This window comes from Acromyrmex echinatior, chromosome 10 (genome assembly GCF_024713525.1).
Source record: "Acromyrmex echinatior isolate Ae372 chromosome 10, ASM2471352v2, whole genome shotgun sequence".
Taxonomy (NCBI): domain Eukaryota; kingdom Metazoa; phylum Arthropoda; class Insecta; order Hymenoptera; family Formicidae; genus Acromyrmex; species Acromyrmex echinatior.
Window position 1 is genome coordinate 13,831,164 of NC_141861.1, and position 19,934 is coordinate 13,851,097.

The following is a 19,934-nucleotide window of genomic DNA, read 5'->3' on the forward strand; positions in this document are numbered from 1 at the left end:
AGGTTTCTCAATGAGCATTGAAGCTAGAAATATTAATATTATTTAATAAATTTTTTGTACTTTGTGTATATAAATTGTATGTACTTTGAATATATAAAGACAATAATTCATACAAATTAATAGTTTTTAAAAAATTCAAAAATAACCTTTTTTCGGCCGCGTCGTATTGGTATTCCCCTTTAAAAAACGAGTTCGTTTACTCACCGCACCGATTGGCGCATGCTGAACGTTTAGAAATTTCAAGAAAAATCACCTCTGATTTTTTGGCTTGCAAGATTATTAAGTCTAGTGCCTCTCCTTATTACGCATGAGTAGTTTCAGTAAAGAAAAAGGATGGTCAATGGAGACTCCGTGTTGATTTAAGACCTCTCAATGATCAGATAATCAAACAAAAATACTATTCCCGGTTATCGAAGACCATTTGTCAAGAGTTGGCAAATAAAATAATCTTTGCTTGATTTGAAAGATAGATTTCATTTAATTAAGATCCATCCGGAAAATATATAAATACTTCGCTTTTGCCACTTTCGATAGATAATTTGAGTATCTACAAATGTTTTTTGGTTACTGTGAGGACTCGACCGAGTTCTAAAAGAAAATTGATTTCATATTAATAAGGCAGATAAAGTTCTAATATATTTAAATGACATTCTTACTCCTTCTGAAACTATTGAGGAGAATCTAGAAGCGCTAAAACAAACAATGTTGCTCAAGCAGTACGATTTCGTAATAAAGTTTACTAAATGTCAATTTCTGAAACGTTCTGTTAAATATTTAGTATATATGATTTCCGAAAATAGTATTACCCTTAGCAATCGATATGTAGAGACTGTTAAACGTTTCTCCATGTCTTCCACTGTCACATAATTGCAATGATTTTTAAGTCTTGCTTAGTTATTTTAAAAGATTTGCAGACTTTGCAGCCAAAGCCAAACCATTACATAATTTTCTTAAAAAGAATGCTGAATTTAAATTCGACGACGAATGCTTAAAAACTTTTGAATTATTGAAATCCAAACTCATTTCTTATCCGATTTTGAAACTCTTCCGATATGATTTGTCTACTGAATTTCATACAAATGCAAGTGCTATCTCTGCAGCTGTGATATTTTTACAGAAATAAAATTCAGGATTTCTAGCTCTTATTGCCTATTATAGCCATTTCACTAATGAAAGCAGATATTCATTTGAATTGAAATGTTTGCCATTGTTAAAGCCACCGTAAGATTTCACTATTATCTAGCTGATGTCGAGTTTAAAGTAGTTACCGACTGCAACGCTTTGGTCTATACTATCATTAAAGTTAATATTAATCCGCGTATGGTCCGACTGATTGGATTCCAGAATTACATTTTTAAGATTGAACATTGTAGTAGTCAAAAAATGGCGCACGTCGATGTTTTGAGCAGGATAGTTGCGACTGTAGAATCTGTAATGATCGAAAGAGAGTTACAATATCGGTAATTAGCTGATCTGAATATTTACAATATAGCCTCAAAGAGATCGAAAAAAAATCTTTACTTATTGATCTTGTTTACCGAAAATATTCTAGTTGTCCTAAATTTGTAGTAATCTGAAACTATGATGTATAGTTTGTTACGAATATATCATGACGATGCGGTGCACTATAGCGCCAATAAAACATTTTACGGTATTAATTATTGGTTTAATTTGATGCATCGTAGAATTGAAAGATATATAGAGAATTGCTTTACATATTATATATTATGGTTAACGCTTCTACTAACACTAACGAAAAAGAACTGCAAATCACTCCTATGTCTGATACTTCCTTTAGTATTGTTCATTTTGTGCCCTTAGTAGAATCCTTCAAAGCACATATTGATTATAGATTTCTTTAGTTATAGATTTCTACGATTTACGTAGTTATTTATGGTGAAGTTCAACACGACTTGCAAAGTAAGCATCTGATTCCCTTTTTCGATACTTTTATCAATTCGAAAAAGATCTCAGACCGTCTTTATCTTATGTAAATTTACAGATTTCCTACGTCCATGTAACATTCAACACCATTTAGTTGTCGTGGCTGATCATGAGTTAACGGAATAGTGGAGCGAATTAATAGGTTTCTTAAATCATCTTTGAGAAAGGCTGTGGATGAGCCGTCAGACTGGCCTGATAAAGTTCCGCTTATCCAGTACATTATAAACAATACCTTGCATTAATCTCTCAACTGTACTCCGTCTAGACTTTTGCTAGGATGCGATCTAAGAAATCATTCGGATGGCAAATTTGTTAAGTTGCTTACAGATATAGTCAAAGTGGAAAGATTAACTGAAAGAGATAGAGATGCTGATCATCAATTAGCGTTAGAAGCGATCAATAGAGTGAAAGAGTACAACAAAAGTTTACTACGATAAAAGGCATAAGACGCCATTAAAGTATAAAATTAGAGATTTTGTAGATATAAAAGTGTTAAAATCGGAAATCAAGCATGACTAGAGTCCTTATATAGTAGATAAGATATTATCAAACAATTGTTATGTAATAAGAGATCTCTCTGATTTCAACCTTTCATCAGGACCGTATAACTATATTTTATTACCAGATAGGATCAAGCTCTGGTCATAACCTATGATACTTTAAAGTATGCTAATAATCACCTTGTAATGTTTTCAATTTGTGATTTAAAAGTATTAATTTGCGTTAAGACTAAGCCTAGCTTTAAAATCATTTGCGATAAATGGTTCGCTACGCGAAGTTAGATATAGGTATGATTAGGTACTATTAATGTTACTCAAATTCAATCAAATCTGGAATTTACTTCTGTATATCCTTGATTTTAAATTTATTACTATAGAAAAACAACATTCGAGTCGAATGCCCCATGCAGAATGACTGAGCTGTAAGGCATCTACTGTTATCTTTGTTTATTTTATTTTCTATTAATAGCGCTGTTATCTTCGCACATTCTGCGCATTACGTCATTAGATGATGATTAGATGACGCGCTGCCAACCGATATAGCACATGTGCTGTAAGTTACGTGAACCATGCGAGGCATTTGCCCCTTGAGGCCCAGCTATTCCACCTTTTGGTAAATTTTACCTATTGGGTAAGTAGCAAGATTTCACAATCATATGCGCGGATTGCCAGATTTACCTAACAGGTAAAATTTACCAAAATATAGAATAATCGGTCCTGAGTTATTGGAAGCATAAGCGTTAAGTAACTAAGTCGTACTTCGGTCCGATATTCATGTCGTACATTAAGCATTTGAAGTCAACTATACTCTGTATGTGCAATCGGAATTCTTTAACCTTTTCTCAGAGAAACCTGTTACTTTAAAATACCCTACACATTTAATAAAATAAGCAATTTTTTAAAAACAAATCCTCTTCTAAAAATGAGATATAGAAGAATTAATAAATTAAGTAAATTCATTAAGGTTCATAAGGATATTCTCCCTATACTCGCTCGAGCTAATGTAGTATATAAAATCCATTGTAAAGAATGTGATGCTTTATATGTCAGTCAGATGAGTAGATGTCTCAAAGCATGTATTAACATAAGAACCATGTTAATTGAACATATAACTCAACATTCTATAATTATTAAACATAAGATAAAGTACAAACACGAATTTGACTGGGATGACATCAAAATGTTGGATGAGAAAAGAATTCTGCCTAAAAGATTTCAGAGATGATACATATAAAAAAAATAGATACAAGATTCGAATTTACAGAATTGTATCTTTTGATCCGATATACGCGAATGTTTTTTGTAAAATTTTAATATTACTCTTTCTTTATTATTGTATTTACACTTTTTGTTTATCTATCTGTCTTATATACTTCTTTTTTGTTTGACGTCCATCTCGTCTACAATAGTCAGACTGTTAACTCGTACTTTTGTTTATTATCAACGTTTTATATATGACTTTAATTTAGTTCGTAGTAATAAATTTTATAATTTATTTCGTTATAATATGTAATATATTTAATTATATTGATATTGATTATTATATAATTATATTGATACAATATAAATAGTAAACCTGACAATTCGATAAAACATATAACTAAAGAATTTTTACTCCGACCACTTTATTTACGTAAGTGCACATATTGTTAGAACTTAAATGTACCACTGAATTTTAAATTTGTTTACATTTTAATTTCATCTAAATTGGAACTTAGTGAATATACGTTAGCAAGATGTGGACGTAACATTTGATTCTGACAAACTTTAGCGTATAACCGTATTAACTCACTTTAATTCTTGATGTAATTCATATGATTCTCGAATAAAATCTAAGTATCCAACCCAATTAATAATTTAATTTTTCTTTAAGGATATTCTTATTGAAGATCTTCAGATTTCAATCCAAGTAATGGCAACTTTAATTCTCTGTCAAAAATTGTGACTCTTTGAAAAAAATGCATTAAATAAAAGACTAAAATCCAGATGCTACAATCTTAATTAATCAAGTTAAAATCTATCAAATTAAAAAGTAAAACGCAAGTGATACTATCTTTTGTTACGTAACTATAATGATATGTATGTCATTCGTATAAAAGATTTGATATCAACACAACTAGCGCCAAGTTAAATCCCACAAAATTTTATGTATCATTCGTAAAAAAGGTTTGATATCAACAATTGGCATCAAGTTAAATTTCACACAAAATTAAATAAATAATATAAACTTTAATGATACTTATCATTCGTATAAAAGATTTGATATCAACAAAACTAGAGCCAAGTCAAATTTTATGTATCATTCGTAAAAAAGATTTGATATCAACAATTGGCGCGAAGTTAAATCCCATGTAATTTGGAAACCAAATTAAATAAATAATATCAACTTTAATGATATGTATTACTTGTATAAAAGATTTGATATCAACAACTAGCGCCAAATTAAATCTCATACCAAATTAAGTAAAGAATACAATTCATAATTGCGTTACCGTGTCCATTCAAGTGTTATCACAAAAAGTTAAAGAAATAAACACTTAGCGCTACTGGATCAAATAATAAAAACTATAAAAGCAATTCAAAAATTACAATATAATAGCAGTTAAAAAAATAAATAATAAAAGATAATTACAATTTTAATTAATAAATTTAATCTAAATTTTTTTTACACTAAATAAAAAATAGAGTTTACTGTTTATTTCTTTTTTCTTTTCATAACACAAGTCTTATAAATCCAAATTAATTTATCTTAAACTTAAACCTAATAGTTTGCACAACTTTCATAACTTATACGACTATTTAACCGAAAATATTCCTACACTAGATATTTTTACTCTCATGGAAATGTTTTTCATTTTTCTTATTTTACATTCATGTTTTTAGCATTATGTATATATCTAGCAGCGCCAGAGTTTACTTCTTTAATTTTTTATGATAACACTTGAATGGACAAGGTAACGCAATTATGAATTGTATTCTTTACTTAATTTGGTATGGGATTTAAGTTGGCACTAGTTGATATCAAATCTTTTATATAAATGATACATATCATTAGAGTTAAATAACAAAAGATAGTACCACTTATGTTTTACTTTTTAATTTGATAGAATTTAATTTGATTAGCTTATTAGTTTTAATTTAATAAGCTTGTTAAGCTTGTAGCATTTGGGTTTTAATTTTTCGTTTGATATATTAATTTTTTTTAAGGAGTAGTAATTTTTGACGGAGAATTAAAGTTGCTATTACTTGGGTTGGAATAAAAATTAAAAAGACCTTCAATAAGAATATCTTTAAAGAAAAATTAAAACCACTATTAATTGGGTTGGATACTTAGATTTTATTCGAGAAGCACATTTTCTTAGTGCCTTTTTTAATCTTTTTTAAAAAGGTATTGTAATTTTGTACTGATTCTATTAAAAAGCAAACACGATTAGTCCACGGCCAATTAAGTAATTGGCATTGGTGAAACCGCCCCAAATGATTTTTTACAAACGCATGCACTCTTAGCGCTTTCTTTAAAAAGATAAGTTTGTATAAATAAGAGATAGTACCATTTGTATTTTACTTTTTAATTTGATACAATTGAATTTGATTAGTTAAGATTGTAGCATCTGTTTTAATTTTTCATTTGATACATTAATTTTTTTTTTAAAGAGTAATCATTTTTGACAGAGAATTAAAGTTGCCATTACTTGGATTGGAATCAGAAGATCTTCAATAAGAATATCCTTGAAGAAAAATTTAAACTGTTATTAATTGGGTTATACTTAGGTTTTATTCGAGAAGCATGTGTGCTTAGCGCCTTTTTTTACCTTTTTTAAAAAGGTAAGTTTGTACTGATATCGCGTATTTTCTAGTGATTGAATGAATTTTAACGCAAATTGTATTGTCTGAATACGTGCGATTCTATTTTCCAACTTTCAGAGAAAATTGCGAAAATTAAAAGTTAAGAAAGATCATATATTTCGAACGATCGTTTCTTTTTTTTAGCTGCCTGCTCATCTAAAATAAGAATGTTACTTTCAATAAACTCTGCCTCGTGAACCGAGATATTAATCGTTAAAGTCGAATATTATTTAGATTAGAAGTTCTATCAGCCACGATATATTGTGAAATTCTCTGCTTTAAAATATGTTTTCTATTTTAAAAATACTAGTTACTTTCTTATATTTTAAAACAGAGAAATGAAAATTTTACCGCAGTGTCTACAATGTTTGCTTGCATCGCAGTCTTTTGTGGCTGTGACAGACTTCCTAACCTGAATAGTTGTTGACTTCAATGACTATTATTATCACGATTCGAGACGACATTAGAGCGACATTTTTTTTCTTGTCAAACCTTTATTTTTATGCGAAAACGCATCGATTAAATGTATTTTTATCAATCAATTAAAATTTGAAGTATCCTAACTTCACTCATGTAGAATGTGTTCTGGATAACCTAGACACCTAATTCTTCAGTAGCAAACATCTAAGCACTCAATTCTTCGGACACGCAGAACACCTAGACACTTAATTCCTCGACGGCGAATACCAAGACAGTTCCTCGATTACGAGCTATATATATATAGATATATATAGATATTTCATCTTCCTTGCATAATTTGCATCATGCATGTCACAGCTGTCATGCCGTCATGTGTGATCAAAATATTAATTTCTAAAGCGCTGAATATCTGCCATCGATAGTTTGGTGCAAGGGGAGTGCCTCATCTGGCAAACGTCCGCACACCGCCGCGAACCTCCAAACGTCATAACTGAAATGTGCAGGCATCCGAGCGCCATCTAGTACCAGACGGTGCAATTGTACATTTTTCTTATGATCGACGACGTTAATAAAAATCAAAGATTTCAGATTTTGCGTCGCAATATCTCTGATCGTAGAGCACATAGAGAAAAAATAAAAACACTTTCATTATATATTTCGAATGGATGCAATCAATTGAGCACATTTAGAACCTGATCAGTTCAGCCCTCATTGAAATCCAATAATCTCAATCCCTGGCAACTCGCCACGCTCGCGTAAAATAGTCACGGCAGTATCGCTGCGCATACTTGAGCGCCGAGACACTACCAATATCTCCAGATTCAGATGACTATTAGCGAACACCTTAAGGCGGCATAGGACCCTTTCGACTTAAAAAAATCGAAAAATTCTTTTTGTATGCTTTAAATGCTTCATGTCTTAAGAATGTTAAAATCATTTTTTAAAATTCGAAATAGTTTAAAAGTTATAGCACTTTGAATAGCGCGGTGCACAGGCGTCTGTAGCCTTCTGTGTTGCAGCGTACAGGTAAAAACTCGACTCTGCTAAAATCTAACTTGTTTGTTATCGAAGAACTTAGCTATGGCTTATAAGTATCTTGTTCTATCAATAGTCGTTATGAGTTTATGATATAATCATATACACTCATAAATTTATGATATAATTATATATTTTGTCTATGGACACAATTCATATACAATTCTTTATTATAAGTATACATTTTTTTATTATAAACGGTCGTAAGCTATTTTGAACGCTCATTAGTTGCATTGTAACGTTTTCTTTTTAAGCACGTTAAATTGTTTTTGTGAAGCTCATCACAATAATAAGCATCGTAAAGATGTGCAGCGTAAACGAAAAGTTTCGGTCAATCGATGGGGTAAAGAAAAAAAAGAGTTTACTACAAAAGCCACGAAAAAATAAAAAAATTGTTTTAACTTGTTGGTAGACAAATGTGCCCGAAGACAACAATGTCGATTATCAAATCTTGAATTTCACTACTGTATTTGGTGAAATTTCACAATTTGTAATGTATAAAAAATGTGGTGGCGTTGTACAATTTTATACAGAGAGAAAGAACTGAAGGTCTTGGATTCAAAATAATGATATATTGCAAACAATGCGAGCTAACACTTATTCCTTTGTGTCTGAAAATTGGTTTTGCATTGTTGAAAGTAATGGCAACAATGGGAGTCACAATGGGAGAAATGTAGCGCAATTCGCTTCGTCAAGCAACATCCCGACCAGAAATTTATCCAAGAATTTTAACAGGTCCTAATCAGGTTGATTTTATTTCGTTATCAGATCCTGATAAGATAAGTTCATCGGGACCTGATGTAGCGCAACATAGTAGTCAGATCCTCATCCGGATAGCCTCATCAGGTCCTGATGAGGACTTGATAATCAGGACCATAAAATCTTTATCAGATTCTCATTAAGACCTGATAAATGAAATAAGGTCAATCTAGCTAGGACCTGCTAAAATCACTGGATAAATTTCTAAGTTGAGCATTGTTCAAATGCTATTAATGTAGCATTCCAGTAGCACATTCCAAAAGAAGCAAAAATCATATATTTCAGAGGTCCAGAAGGCATACTCTGAAGGAACTTTATAATCTCTAAGAGATCATCCAAATCAACTTGCATACGTTTTCTTATATAATAGAACTTGTGGACGTTCTCTTCTTACGAGAACCCCATCCATCTCGTGGCATGGCTGTGTACTAGAATTTCGAGGTTAACCATATTCAAACCTAACGAGAAGCTTCTTAGGTATATCTTATTCAGGATTAGATCAACCAAACTAGTAAGTCCTTATAACATACAAAGGTCAACCATACTTAAACCTGATAAAAACCTTGTTAGATATATCTTATTTAGAATTACCTTATGTCAACCAAATCAGGTCCTTATAACATATAAGGATAACCTGACACAAATTCTAGTCGGAATATGCCAAATTCTAGTCGGAGCCAGGCCAACATTCGCGCGCAGCACGTGACTCGAGAGGCAAGAATTCAGCGCAAAATTACCAGAAGTCAAAAAGATGTAGATGACTTCATGTAAGTTGAAAAAAATTAGTTTTATCATTGTGTAAATTTGTTGCAAATTTAAATGCGTTTTTCTCGAAACTATACTTTCAAAATCAATACCATAGATAATACGAACATGGATCAATCGATTCACTTGTTTTTTTTTTTTAATGAAAGCATATGAATTTCTCTAGTCCCTATCGGATACTTTTTCAATTTTTTATTTATTCTATTTTTTTTAGAAAGAAAATTAAAATTTTTGCCGAAAATCAATTTCCTATGTTTATAAGTCTATCATTTTGTTAAAAATAAAAAAATTCAAAAATCGCATCCGATAGGGACTACAATTTTTTAAATAGACTTTAAAATCCTTTTTTAATTTTTTTTCAGATGCACTAGATCGAAGAAATTTCTATCACGAAACGCTGCATGCCACGCAGGGCTTAGGATGAGGAATGGTAGAAAGGGGATATTCCGTAAAACTTAAAATAAAAAAATTTTTTTTAATAATAAAAAGTATGTACTTTCATTTACAAAAGATTCGATCCTTGTACTTTGTATTTCCTTCCTAGAAAAAAATCATGAAAAAGGCATTTTTGAAGCCGAAGGACTCCTATACCTCCTTAAGTTTAAGATTTAATACTATTATTATGTTAAAGAAGATCCAAAATACAACAGAATCGAAACGTATATGTTTGCGTTGATTTAATATGATAAAGGATATTTAAAAATGTGTAATTGTATAATTTGTGTTGGCTTTTAAAGGCTTCTACTAATTTTCATTGATATTACTCATTAAAGTCTAAATTGATTTATTGTTTTATATGTTACAAACAATTTGAAATACTTGCTGCTTTTGCACATATATATTTAATTTTTGATATTCTAAAGTATTTTTATTAGCATTTACCCATAGTAAATACATTTTATGTTTGTGTTAAATCTGATCTATTCTAATCATTGTTAAAATTTTTGTTGAAATCTGAGTGCTAATTTAATATAATGTAATTATAAGATAGGAAACAAGACCGTTTATATTAAATAACATTACAATCCGAAGCGCCACTACGGTCTAAGTATTAAAATGTCGAACTAATATATATATTATTCAAACGAATGAATTAATTTCAGAAATAATAATTACGTGTTGATATGGTTGTCGACATTAACGCAATTAATCCGAAATGTAATAATCCCCCCAAAATTCCCCAAATTAATCTTAAAAAACTGTAATAAACTTATTGCGAAAAAATATTGCTTCGGCCGGGAGTCGAACCCGGATCTCTTGCATTCCGTGCGAGCGTCCTGAGCCTTTAGACTACCGAGACCTTAGCAATAATTTTTCGCAATAACCGATATGTATCGAGAGAACGCATTATTTCAGCGCGCGTTTATAAACAATAAGATAGGAAACAAGACCGTTTATATTAAATAACATAAGGTCTCGGTAGTCTAAAGGCTCAGGACGCTCGCACGGAATGCAAGAGATCCGGGTTCGACTCCCGGCCGAGGCAATATTTTTTCGCAATAAGTTTATTACAGTTTTTTGAGATTAATTTGGGGAATTTTGGGGGGATTATTACATTTCGGATTAATTGCGTTAATGTCGACAACCATATCGACATGTAATTATTATTTCTGAAATTAATTCATTCGTTTGAATAATATATATATTAGTTCAACATCTTAATACTTAGACCGTAGTGGCGCTTCGGATTGTAATGTTATTTAATGTAATTATGTTACTTGAATATTTAAATTTTGAAATTAATATTTCAATTAATGTTTAACAATAATAGAATTAGAAATGATATTTAATATTTCATAGTGTCAAAATAACTCAATTTATGAGTAAGTGAATAACAAATAATATAAAAATAATATATTTAAACAATAACTTTTTGAAAATGAATAAAATATGTGTTATTAAATGTAAAATATCATAAATGTCAATTTTATTAAAAAATATATATGCTTTCAGTTTGCTTACAAGTTATTATCGTATATATTATTGTATATATTATCGTGTATGTTATCGTTTTTCTTCTTGACTTTGTTACGTAATATTTATATTATTTTAACATCTTAATGTGTTAAAAATTAACATAAAAATTTGAATGGACTATTTAGGACACATGAAATGTGTTAAAATTAACATAAATTTTCAGCAGTATATCTACTCATCAAAATATAAAGTATTTATAACTTTAAACGGTAAAAATATTGTGTATTCGTATCGGACCACTCACGTACTTATTAATAAGTTTGTGTTGAATTTTTTAACATATTCGAGTTGTGTTAATTTTACTTTTAATGTGATTACGTCGAAGATATTGTATTAAATTAATATATTTCTTACATTAGTATCAAAATGATAATTTATGAGTAAATGAACAAATAACATAAAAGTAATGTATTTTAAAACATAAATTCTGAGATAAGTATGAAATATGCGTAATTATGAAGAATATGGCCTTTTCTGAATTTCGACATATTTCGATTGTTGATAATAATCTTTATTACTCAAATAGTGATAATAAGTCGGGGGAGGTCAAACAATAAGAAACAAAAATTTTCTTTAAAAACGTTACATATAGTAGCGCATAGGGGCGCACGACTTTTCACAAAACGACTCCCACTTCATCTCCCCCCCCCCCCTGCTTAGGGGCACACGACTTCCATGCGAAGCGACTCCCACTCCACCTTCCCCCCTGCTTAGAAATATGCGACTTCCACGCGAAGCGACTCTCACCCCACCTCCCCCCTGCTACTGAGCGCACGACTTTAGAATGTCAACATTATTATTCAGTATACAAATAAAAGTATATGTGTATATAGTCTTCGATCTCTCCTTATTTTTTATCACTATTTGAATCATAACAAAGATTGTTATCAACATTGCAGCTAAAAAATGTCGAAATTAGGAAAAAGCCCTATTCTGCACAATTCCCGAAATACGTGTTAATTTAACATATCATAAATGTTAATTACACTGAAGAAATATACTTCCTTAGTATACAAACTGTTAGCATTATCTTTTTTGTGATAATTTTATTTATACAATATCTGTGTTTTCCAACATATTCATTTTATGTTAAATATTATAAATACAAAAATTTAAATGCACCGTTTGAGACATGGAGAACGTATACATTTGTATATTCGATACAAATTTCTTAATTATGTACGCTATTATATTATGAGAAAAAATTTTTAATTTTTTTAGTATTTGCTATATAACTAAAATTGAAAATTATAGAAATAGATAATTTGATTCGTGTTTACGATATTTTTTTACAGCCTATTTTATTTTAAATATATTATGCAACATATATGAGAACACTTTAACATGTTACGTATGATTTGTAATCGATTAAACATCAAAGTAATTAAACATATTTATTTATAGGAATCTTTTTCATCCTGCCGTGCGTGGACAATTACGCCCGCGTTGATTTGCGAACACGGACATACGACGTACCTCCGCAAGAGGTAATTGTACGCAATTCTTATTATAATAATCGTAACTTGAATTTGGATATTATATTCTTATTAATGTATATTCTTTAGGAAATATATTAAATATAGAATATTGATAATATAAATTTATTTATTTAATATTATTAGAAATATTAGTATTAAAACATTTAAAATTTTGTAATTGAATTACAATAAATGTTAATAGAATATAATAGAATTTAATAATAATTAAAGAATATATTAAATATAGAATATAAAATACAGAACATAGAAAAATATATATAAAGTATAAACTATATAAATTACAGAAAAAATATACAGGAAACTGATGTACCGTCAACGTATTCTCTGTAAGATTCTAAGACAAAAAATTCTACCAAAAAGCGATCCGAGAAGTAGAATTTGAACGGTGAACTATTGAAGTAGGCGAATGGGCGCGCATGGAATTCACGCGGTTGGCATGACCGAAACTGGCACTTTAAATCCCCAATAGCAAAGGGAACGTCAAATTCACGTTACGATAGTGAAAAAGATAGGATATCACTGTAAAATTATCATAACAAAATAACACATGTTATAAAGTCATTTGCATATGACCATGACATGGCTGTAACATTACATTTGTGATAAAGCGGATATTCGCATGTCACCATTATGATTGTGATGTAATTACTATGACGTTTTTTGGGGGACATTTGCATTATGTCAAAGCGTGTTTTTCATTTCTCTGTTTTGTATTTAATTTAAATAAATAGTCATAGGTATATAAAATACATCAATTCGTTTTAAATAATTTAAAAACTGTTTAAAATCTGAAAATTATTTTAAAACATTAAGAAAGTGTTTATAAAAACTCAATACTTTAATTAAGGTATTTCTCTGAGAAATTAAATTTTTCAGATTTTTTTTGAAATTTGGATATTATGTTTAAAATAATTTTATCTATATATGATTAAAGTTTCAAAGATGTTAACGATGCTAAAATGGAGATATTCGCCTTTCAGTTTTTAAAACTTCTATATCAAACCTTGTCAAAGTAACGTTTTAATACTTTGCGGTGAAAATGTTTTACAGATTTTTTTAAAAATAAATATGTAATGTAGAAATATACATATAATAGAAATCTTATAAAAAAAATAGGGAGGCCTAATGATGCCGTTTCTGAATTAGAGTAGATTAAATTTATAATTTGATGAAATCCCTCCTCCCCCCTCCCTCCCTCTTTTTCTTTCTCTCTCTCTCTTTCTCTCCTTCCCTCTCCCCTCCTCTCTCCTCTCTCTCTCTCTCTCTCTCTCTCTCTCACATCAAGCGGCGAGATACGGACATGCTGTTGCCACATTTTAACTATTATCAGCGTATTAATGTTCGTGCACACAGATACGATATTTATGTGTGCGTGCGTGCGTGCGTGCGTGCGTGCGTGCGTGCGTGCGTGCGTGCTTGCGTGCGTGCGTGCGTGCGTGCGTGCGTGTGTATGAGTGTCATCTAAAAAATTTCTCTTTTCAGAGAGCACGTGCGGAGAGACATATTTTGTAGATTATACGCGATTAATTTTCTAGCGCGATTGTAACCGAAAGCATACTTTAGAATGATTTAACAAATATTAAAACTATTTAAGCAATGTTTAAGTAACATTATAATCATATTAAAAATTTTATTATTGTTTTAAAAATGAAAAAGTTTTTAATAACTCAGAATTGTTTTAAAAATGTAAAAAGTATGTAAAAATTTTGCAATTGGTTTTAAATATTCATAAATGTTCAATATAATCTTAAAATTGTTTACAAAATCTTATCATTGCTACAAAAATCTGAAAATTGATTAAAATATCATATAAATTTTCAGAAAATAAAAATTGTTTAAAAATATCTTAAAACAATTTACAGAAAGGTCGAAAATTGTTATAAAATTTTGTACATACTTTTTATTGCTTAAAAATCTAAAATTATTTAACATATTTTAAAATTTGCAAAAGGTTACAAATTATTATTAAAATTATTTTGTTATAATAAAGTATATATTAGGTGTTGGAATTAATTCGTAGCGTTTTACAAGTGATGGGAAGTACTTTCATTAATGTATTTTTTAATGCTCATGTCAAATAAATAACATTCTTTCATTAAAAAACGCTACGAATTAATTCCAACACCTAATATATATATATATAATATATATATTTATTTATTTGAAATGTGCATTAATTTTAAAGTATTTTTTGGTAAAAATTTTTATTTTCTGAAAATTTGTATGATATTTTAATCAATTTTTAGATTTTTGTAGCAATGATAAGATTTTAGAACGGCTTTATTGTGAAAAAATGTTACAAATTGATTATTCAAAATAATGTTCGTCGCTAGCGACTACTTTTTCCCATCTTTCTGGTAACAGGTTGATTCCATATCGAAAGAACGATACATCTTTTAAGGCTATCCACGAATCGACTCATTTTTTGGTATCTTCATAAGAATGAAAGCGTTGCTCAGACAGGCCATGAGTCATCGAGCAAAATAGGTGGTAATCGGAAAGAGTAATATCTAGAGAATACAGCGGGTGATAGGACATCCCAGTTAAGCGCTTTTAACGTTTCCTTGACCGGTTTCGCAACATGTGGTCGAGCGTCGTTGTGCTGGAAAATCATCTTTGTCGTGTCTTTTCGCGTAATCTGGCCGTTTTTGCTTCAATGCTCGGCTCAATTGTTATTGGTTATGTTCCACAGTGATGTTTCGTTGGAGCAGATCATAATACACTCCATCCAGTTGATTCCAAAATGCAGAGCATGAGCTTGGCGCCATGAATATTCGACTTTGCCATTGATGTTGATGGTTCGCCTGGCCTGTACCATGATTTTTTGCGCTTCGGATTTATCGTAGTGTATCCATTTTTCACTCGTCACGATACGATGCAAAAAAGTTTTTCTTCTGTGTCTTTGAAGTAACAATTCGCAAATCATTTTGCGCCTTTCGACGTCCCTCGGTTTCAACTCATACGTCACCCAATTTCTTTGCTTTTGAATTATTCCAATAGCCTTTAAAGTTTGGAAATCATTGATCGATCAACATTTAATAATATTGCAAGTTCTTTTTGCGGTTGACTCTTGATCGAGTAAAGCTTCCACTTTTTCATCTTCAAACTTTTTCGGCTGGCCTAGACGTTCCTTGCTTCCGTGTCAAAATCACCTTTTTTATAGCGTCGAAACCAATACTTACATGTTGAAGTATAATCGATGGAGTATAATCATAAGCTTCCGACAGCATTCGTTGACTTTCAGCAGCATTTTTCTTCAAATAGAAACAAAAAAGCAAATCTTCCCTCAAATTACGTTTTGTTGACACAAAATTCGATATATTCAATGTTCAAAAAAATAATGTTGTTTACACTTCGGCAAAATAATACATATTGAAAACTAAAGTACATAATAGTGCTTTGAACATGAAGGTAATAACAATATGGCTCGATACGATAATGTGGCTATTGGATCACGTGCTGCGCAATATGGCGCCGGTATTTGCCAACCACGGCGAAGGACGTATGGCGGGAAAACGTTAGGTAGAGAATGAGCGCTACGCACTGCTTCTGATTTTATGCCGTGAGGCGTTTTAATACATACTTAATGCCTAATTAACTAAATACTAAATTCAAATGTTGATTAGAAAGTAGAGGCGTGATTGAGCGTGTAAGACGGCTCGGATACTGGCATCGTGTTGCGGAGTTACAATACTAGAACTATGAAAATACACTCTAAGAATTTATCGGACGACGCTAACAATTATCACAGACATGAATAGTGATCGGTATCGGTCTCGCGGAATACACAAAGTAATTCGGAATCTCAACTTCCGAGTTCTAACTTACTGACTATCGCAGAGACTTACACGAGGTCTGCACGCGGCACGCCACGACACCAGGGAGCGAATGGGAAGAGTAATGGAAAGAACGACCGTATCAGCGTCGCGACGGACGCATGCAGCGCCGCCGCTGACGCTCGCAGCGCCGCAGCTAACGTTCGCAGCGCCGCAACTAACGCTCGCAGCGCCGCGACTAACGCTCTCAACGCCACAATAATACTACTAGTTACGCCATCTCTTAAAAATCCTTTAAAATTAATGCACACTCTCAATATATATAGGGTGTAGAAAAAGTCTTGGACCCCTTAATATCTTGAAAAGTAATCATTTTCGAGAAAAATGTTTTATACAAAAGTTGTAGGGTTGAAAATGATCTATTGATTAATCTTATCAATTTGACCTTGAATGGCGCCACCAAGGTCAAGTCAAAGTCAAATTGATTTTTTTAAACGGGATACTCTATTTTTTATTTTAGTATCTAATAGCTGAGGTCGGAAGTTTGTCAAAACACTATAATAAAGTCTCTTTTTAATCAGTACTTTTTAAGTTATGAGAGTTGAAAGTTACGGAACCGCCACGGCATAATTAGCATTACCTAAGCTAAGTATCCCTCGTATTCCTTTTAATGATGCGAGGATGAGATGGTCATAGGAGGTCTTACGCAAGCGACAAGACTTTTCAATCAATCTTTTAGAAATAAAGACAATGGTATATCTAAATCAACTGTCATTCGTTTGAGCATTTGTTATTCCTTTAACTCAACTCGCCTTATCTACTAGTTTTTAGTTACTTTCTCGGCTAAACCTCACAGGGATCTGGAACTTCAAGTTATATCTTTGAATAGGAAATATATTTTTAACTTATCACATGCAAAATTGATATTTCTAGAGTAAGAGAAGAACAAATAAACAAAGATGAAACAAAAAATATTTTATTCTTAAATTACATCATAAAAAGTTAAGTCTGAATTGCAATGTGAAAAATCGCATTAGATACGTCATATCCTAGTAGGGCGTTAAGTAGAGAGTTAAAAAAATATTACATATTATAGCAAATACTCAAATTGGCGTCCCTTCGCAGGCTGACAATGTGCTAGATGATTATAAAAACTTAAGACATTTCTATAGAATTTGTGAGGCATGATTCTAAATTCATTTATTATTCGTTGGAAATCGTTAAGATTTCGAGGTTTAGTATTATAAATTTTTTCCTTTAAATATCTTAAACAAATAATCGAGTGAATTTAGATTAGGTGATCATTAGGCCATTCAATGTAACCCTTTCTTCCAATCCATCTATTTTTCGAAAAAACTTCATTCAAATATTGACATAGGGGAGAACGGGGCCAATAGACTCATTTTTCAGTAATATTATATATTTTTTATTTATAATAATGTTGACTACAAATAAAAGATTTCTATCGATATTTAACATCATACTTTCGCAAAATTCAATCCGACGATTGAAATCATCTTCACATAGTTCCTGCGTCAGGTGGATTTTATATGGACGAAATTTTTCCTTTTTTAGAATTTTATGAACTGACATAGGATCGATGTCATGTTGTTGTGCAACACTTTGCGAATTGAATTACGTGGATCTTCGATAAAAGATTGTAGAACATTCAATCTTTTATCAGGATTTATCACTATTGCTGGTCTACTTGTCTATTACGGTCTTTTACAAAACCCATTTCTTCAAAACGTTGTACAGTACCAATAACAGTCGATTTAGATATATCATTGTCCTCATTCTTAAAAGTTTTTGAAAAATTCTGTCACATGTGCGTAAGACCTCTTATGATCACCCCATCCTCGTATCATTAAAAGGAATATACGCTCCTGTTCAGTAAGCATTACAAAAATTTTAAATAAATATTTTATAAACAAAGATAACTATGTAGCGATAAGCAATTTCAGAACGAAGTATTACGAAAAAATATATCTTCTCAATCGCAGATCACAGAAAGAGTGAACTGACAGGAGAGATCTCTAGCTTATATAGTCTCCAGCTTTGTTGAAAAGGTGGGAAGGAGGGAGAGCGGATGGAAAGGAGTAGGAGGGAAGGGGGAGGAGAGGAGAAAGAAAGGGTAAGAGAGAGGAGAAGATAGAGATACAGACATTTGTGGGCACATACATGACTCATACATAAATCCAGTCGGGCAATCTCTACGTAATTAAATAATGCTAATGCCGGCGGTTTCGTAACTTTCAACTCTCATAACTTGAAAAGTACTGATTAAAAAGAAGTTTATTATAGTGTTTTAGAAAGCTCCCGACCTCTGCTATTAAATTCTAAAATCAAAAATAGGGTGTTTCGTTTAAAAAAAAACAATTTGACCTTGACTTGACCTTGGCGCCATCCAAGGTCAAATTGATAAAGTCAGTCAATAGATCATTTTCAACTCTACAACTTTTGTATAAAACATTTTTCTCAAAAATGATTACTTTTTAAGATATTTAAGGGGTCCGGGACTTTTTCTACATCTTGTATACAGGATGACTGATAAATTCTGACAATCCAATACAATAAGGACGCTGAAGAAGTGTTGGCTCTGACTAGTGAGCCTGAAAGATGCTGCACATGGACATTCTCAAACATGGCCTGAGAAAGAACATCAGCGAAGGTTTTAATAGGTGCAAGTTTCATATAACCTCAGACTAAGGGTATGCGAAGATATTCCCCCCGCCTTACCAAAAAAAAAAATAGCAAGTTTTGAGCGTTCATGTGTAGATAGAGCGGAGTAAACTGAGTCGAAAAGTTGTCTTCATCATTTAGTCCGTCATCATTTTGCAATTTTCGCAATTGTTAACAGTTTAAGATACTAATCACAAAAAATCCCTTAATTTTGGTCTTAAATAATTTTTTATTTAAATACTATCAACTTTACAGAAAAACAGCAAGAGATAAAAATTGTTTATTTTCTTCTCACAAAATTTAAAGAATTTTTTCAGAATTTTTTAATACTGCATTTTCTCATGATGATAAAAATAAAAAAATGCAGTATTAAAAAGTTGATAAATAATTCTGAAACAATTTTTAGAGTGCCATAAAAAGAAAATAAACAATTTTTGTCTCTTGCAGTTTTTTTGTAAAATTGATAGTATTTGAGAAAAAAATGATTGAAAACCAAAATTCGGCAATTTGTAATAATTAATATCTCGTTAATTATTGCAAAAATTGCAAAATGGTAGATGATTTTTTGACTCAGTTTAGTTTGCTCTATTTACACACGAGCGCTTTGTCAAAACTTATCAGACACCCTGTATATACATAAATAATAACCATTTAATGTTTAATAAGATATTTATTAAACATTATTTAAATTGATTAAATTAAATTAAACATTTATTAAACTAAGATACCAA

General features: G+C 31.0%; 1 protein-coding gene across 14 annotated transcripts in view; it reads left to right on the forward strand.

The window, feature by feature from the left end:
* The window catches only part of LOC105143768 (band 7 protein AGAP004871), a 364,599-nt gene that overhangs the window by 136,657 nt on the left and 208,008 nt on the right, over positions 1-19,934 (forward strand). For all 14 annotated transcript variants that reach the window (XR_015546295.1, XR_015546296.1, XR_015546298.1 and 11 more), the window contains one exon: positions 12,651-12,733. Coding sequence is in view for 9 of the 14 variants with exons in the window: in XM_087410060.1 (XP_087266186.1) it covers positions 12,651-12,733 (83 nt within the window). In the remaining 5 variants the exon portion in view is untranslated. The remainder of the gene's footprint in view (positions 1-12,650; positions 12,734-19,934) is intronic.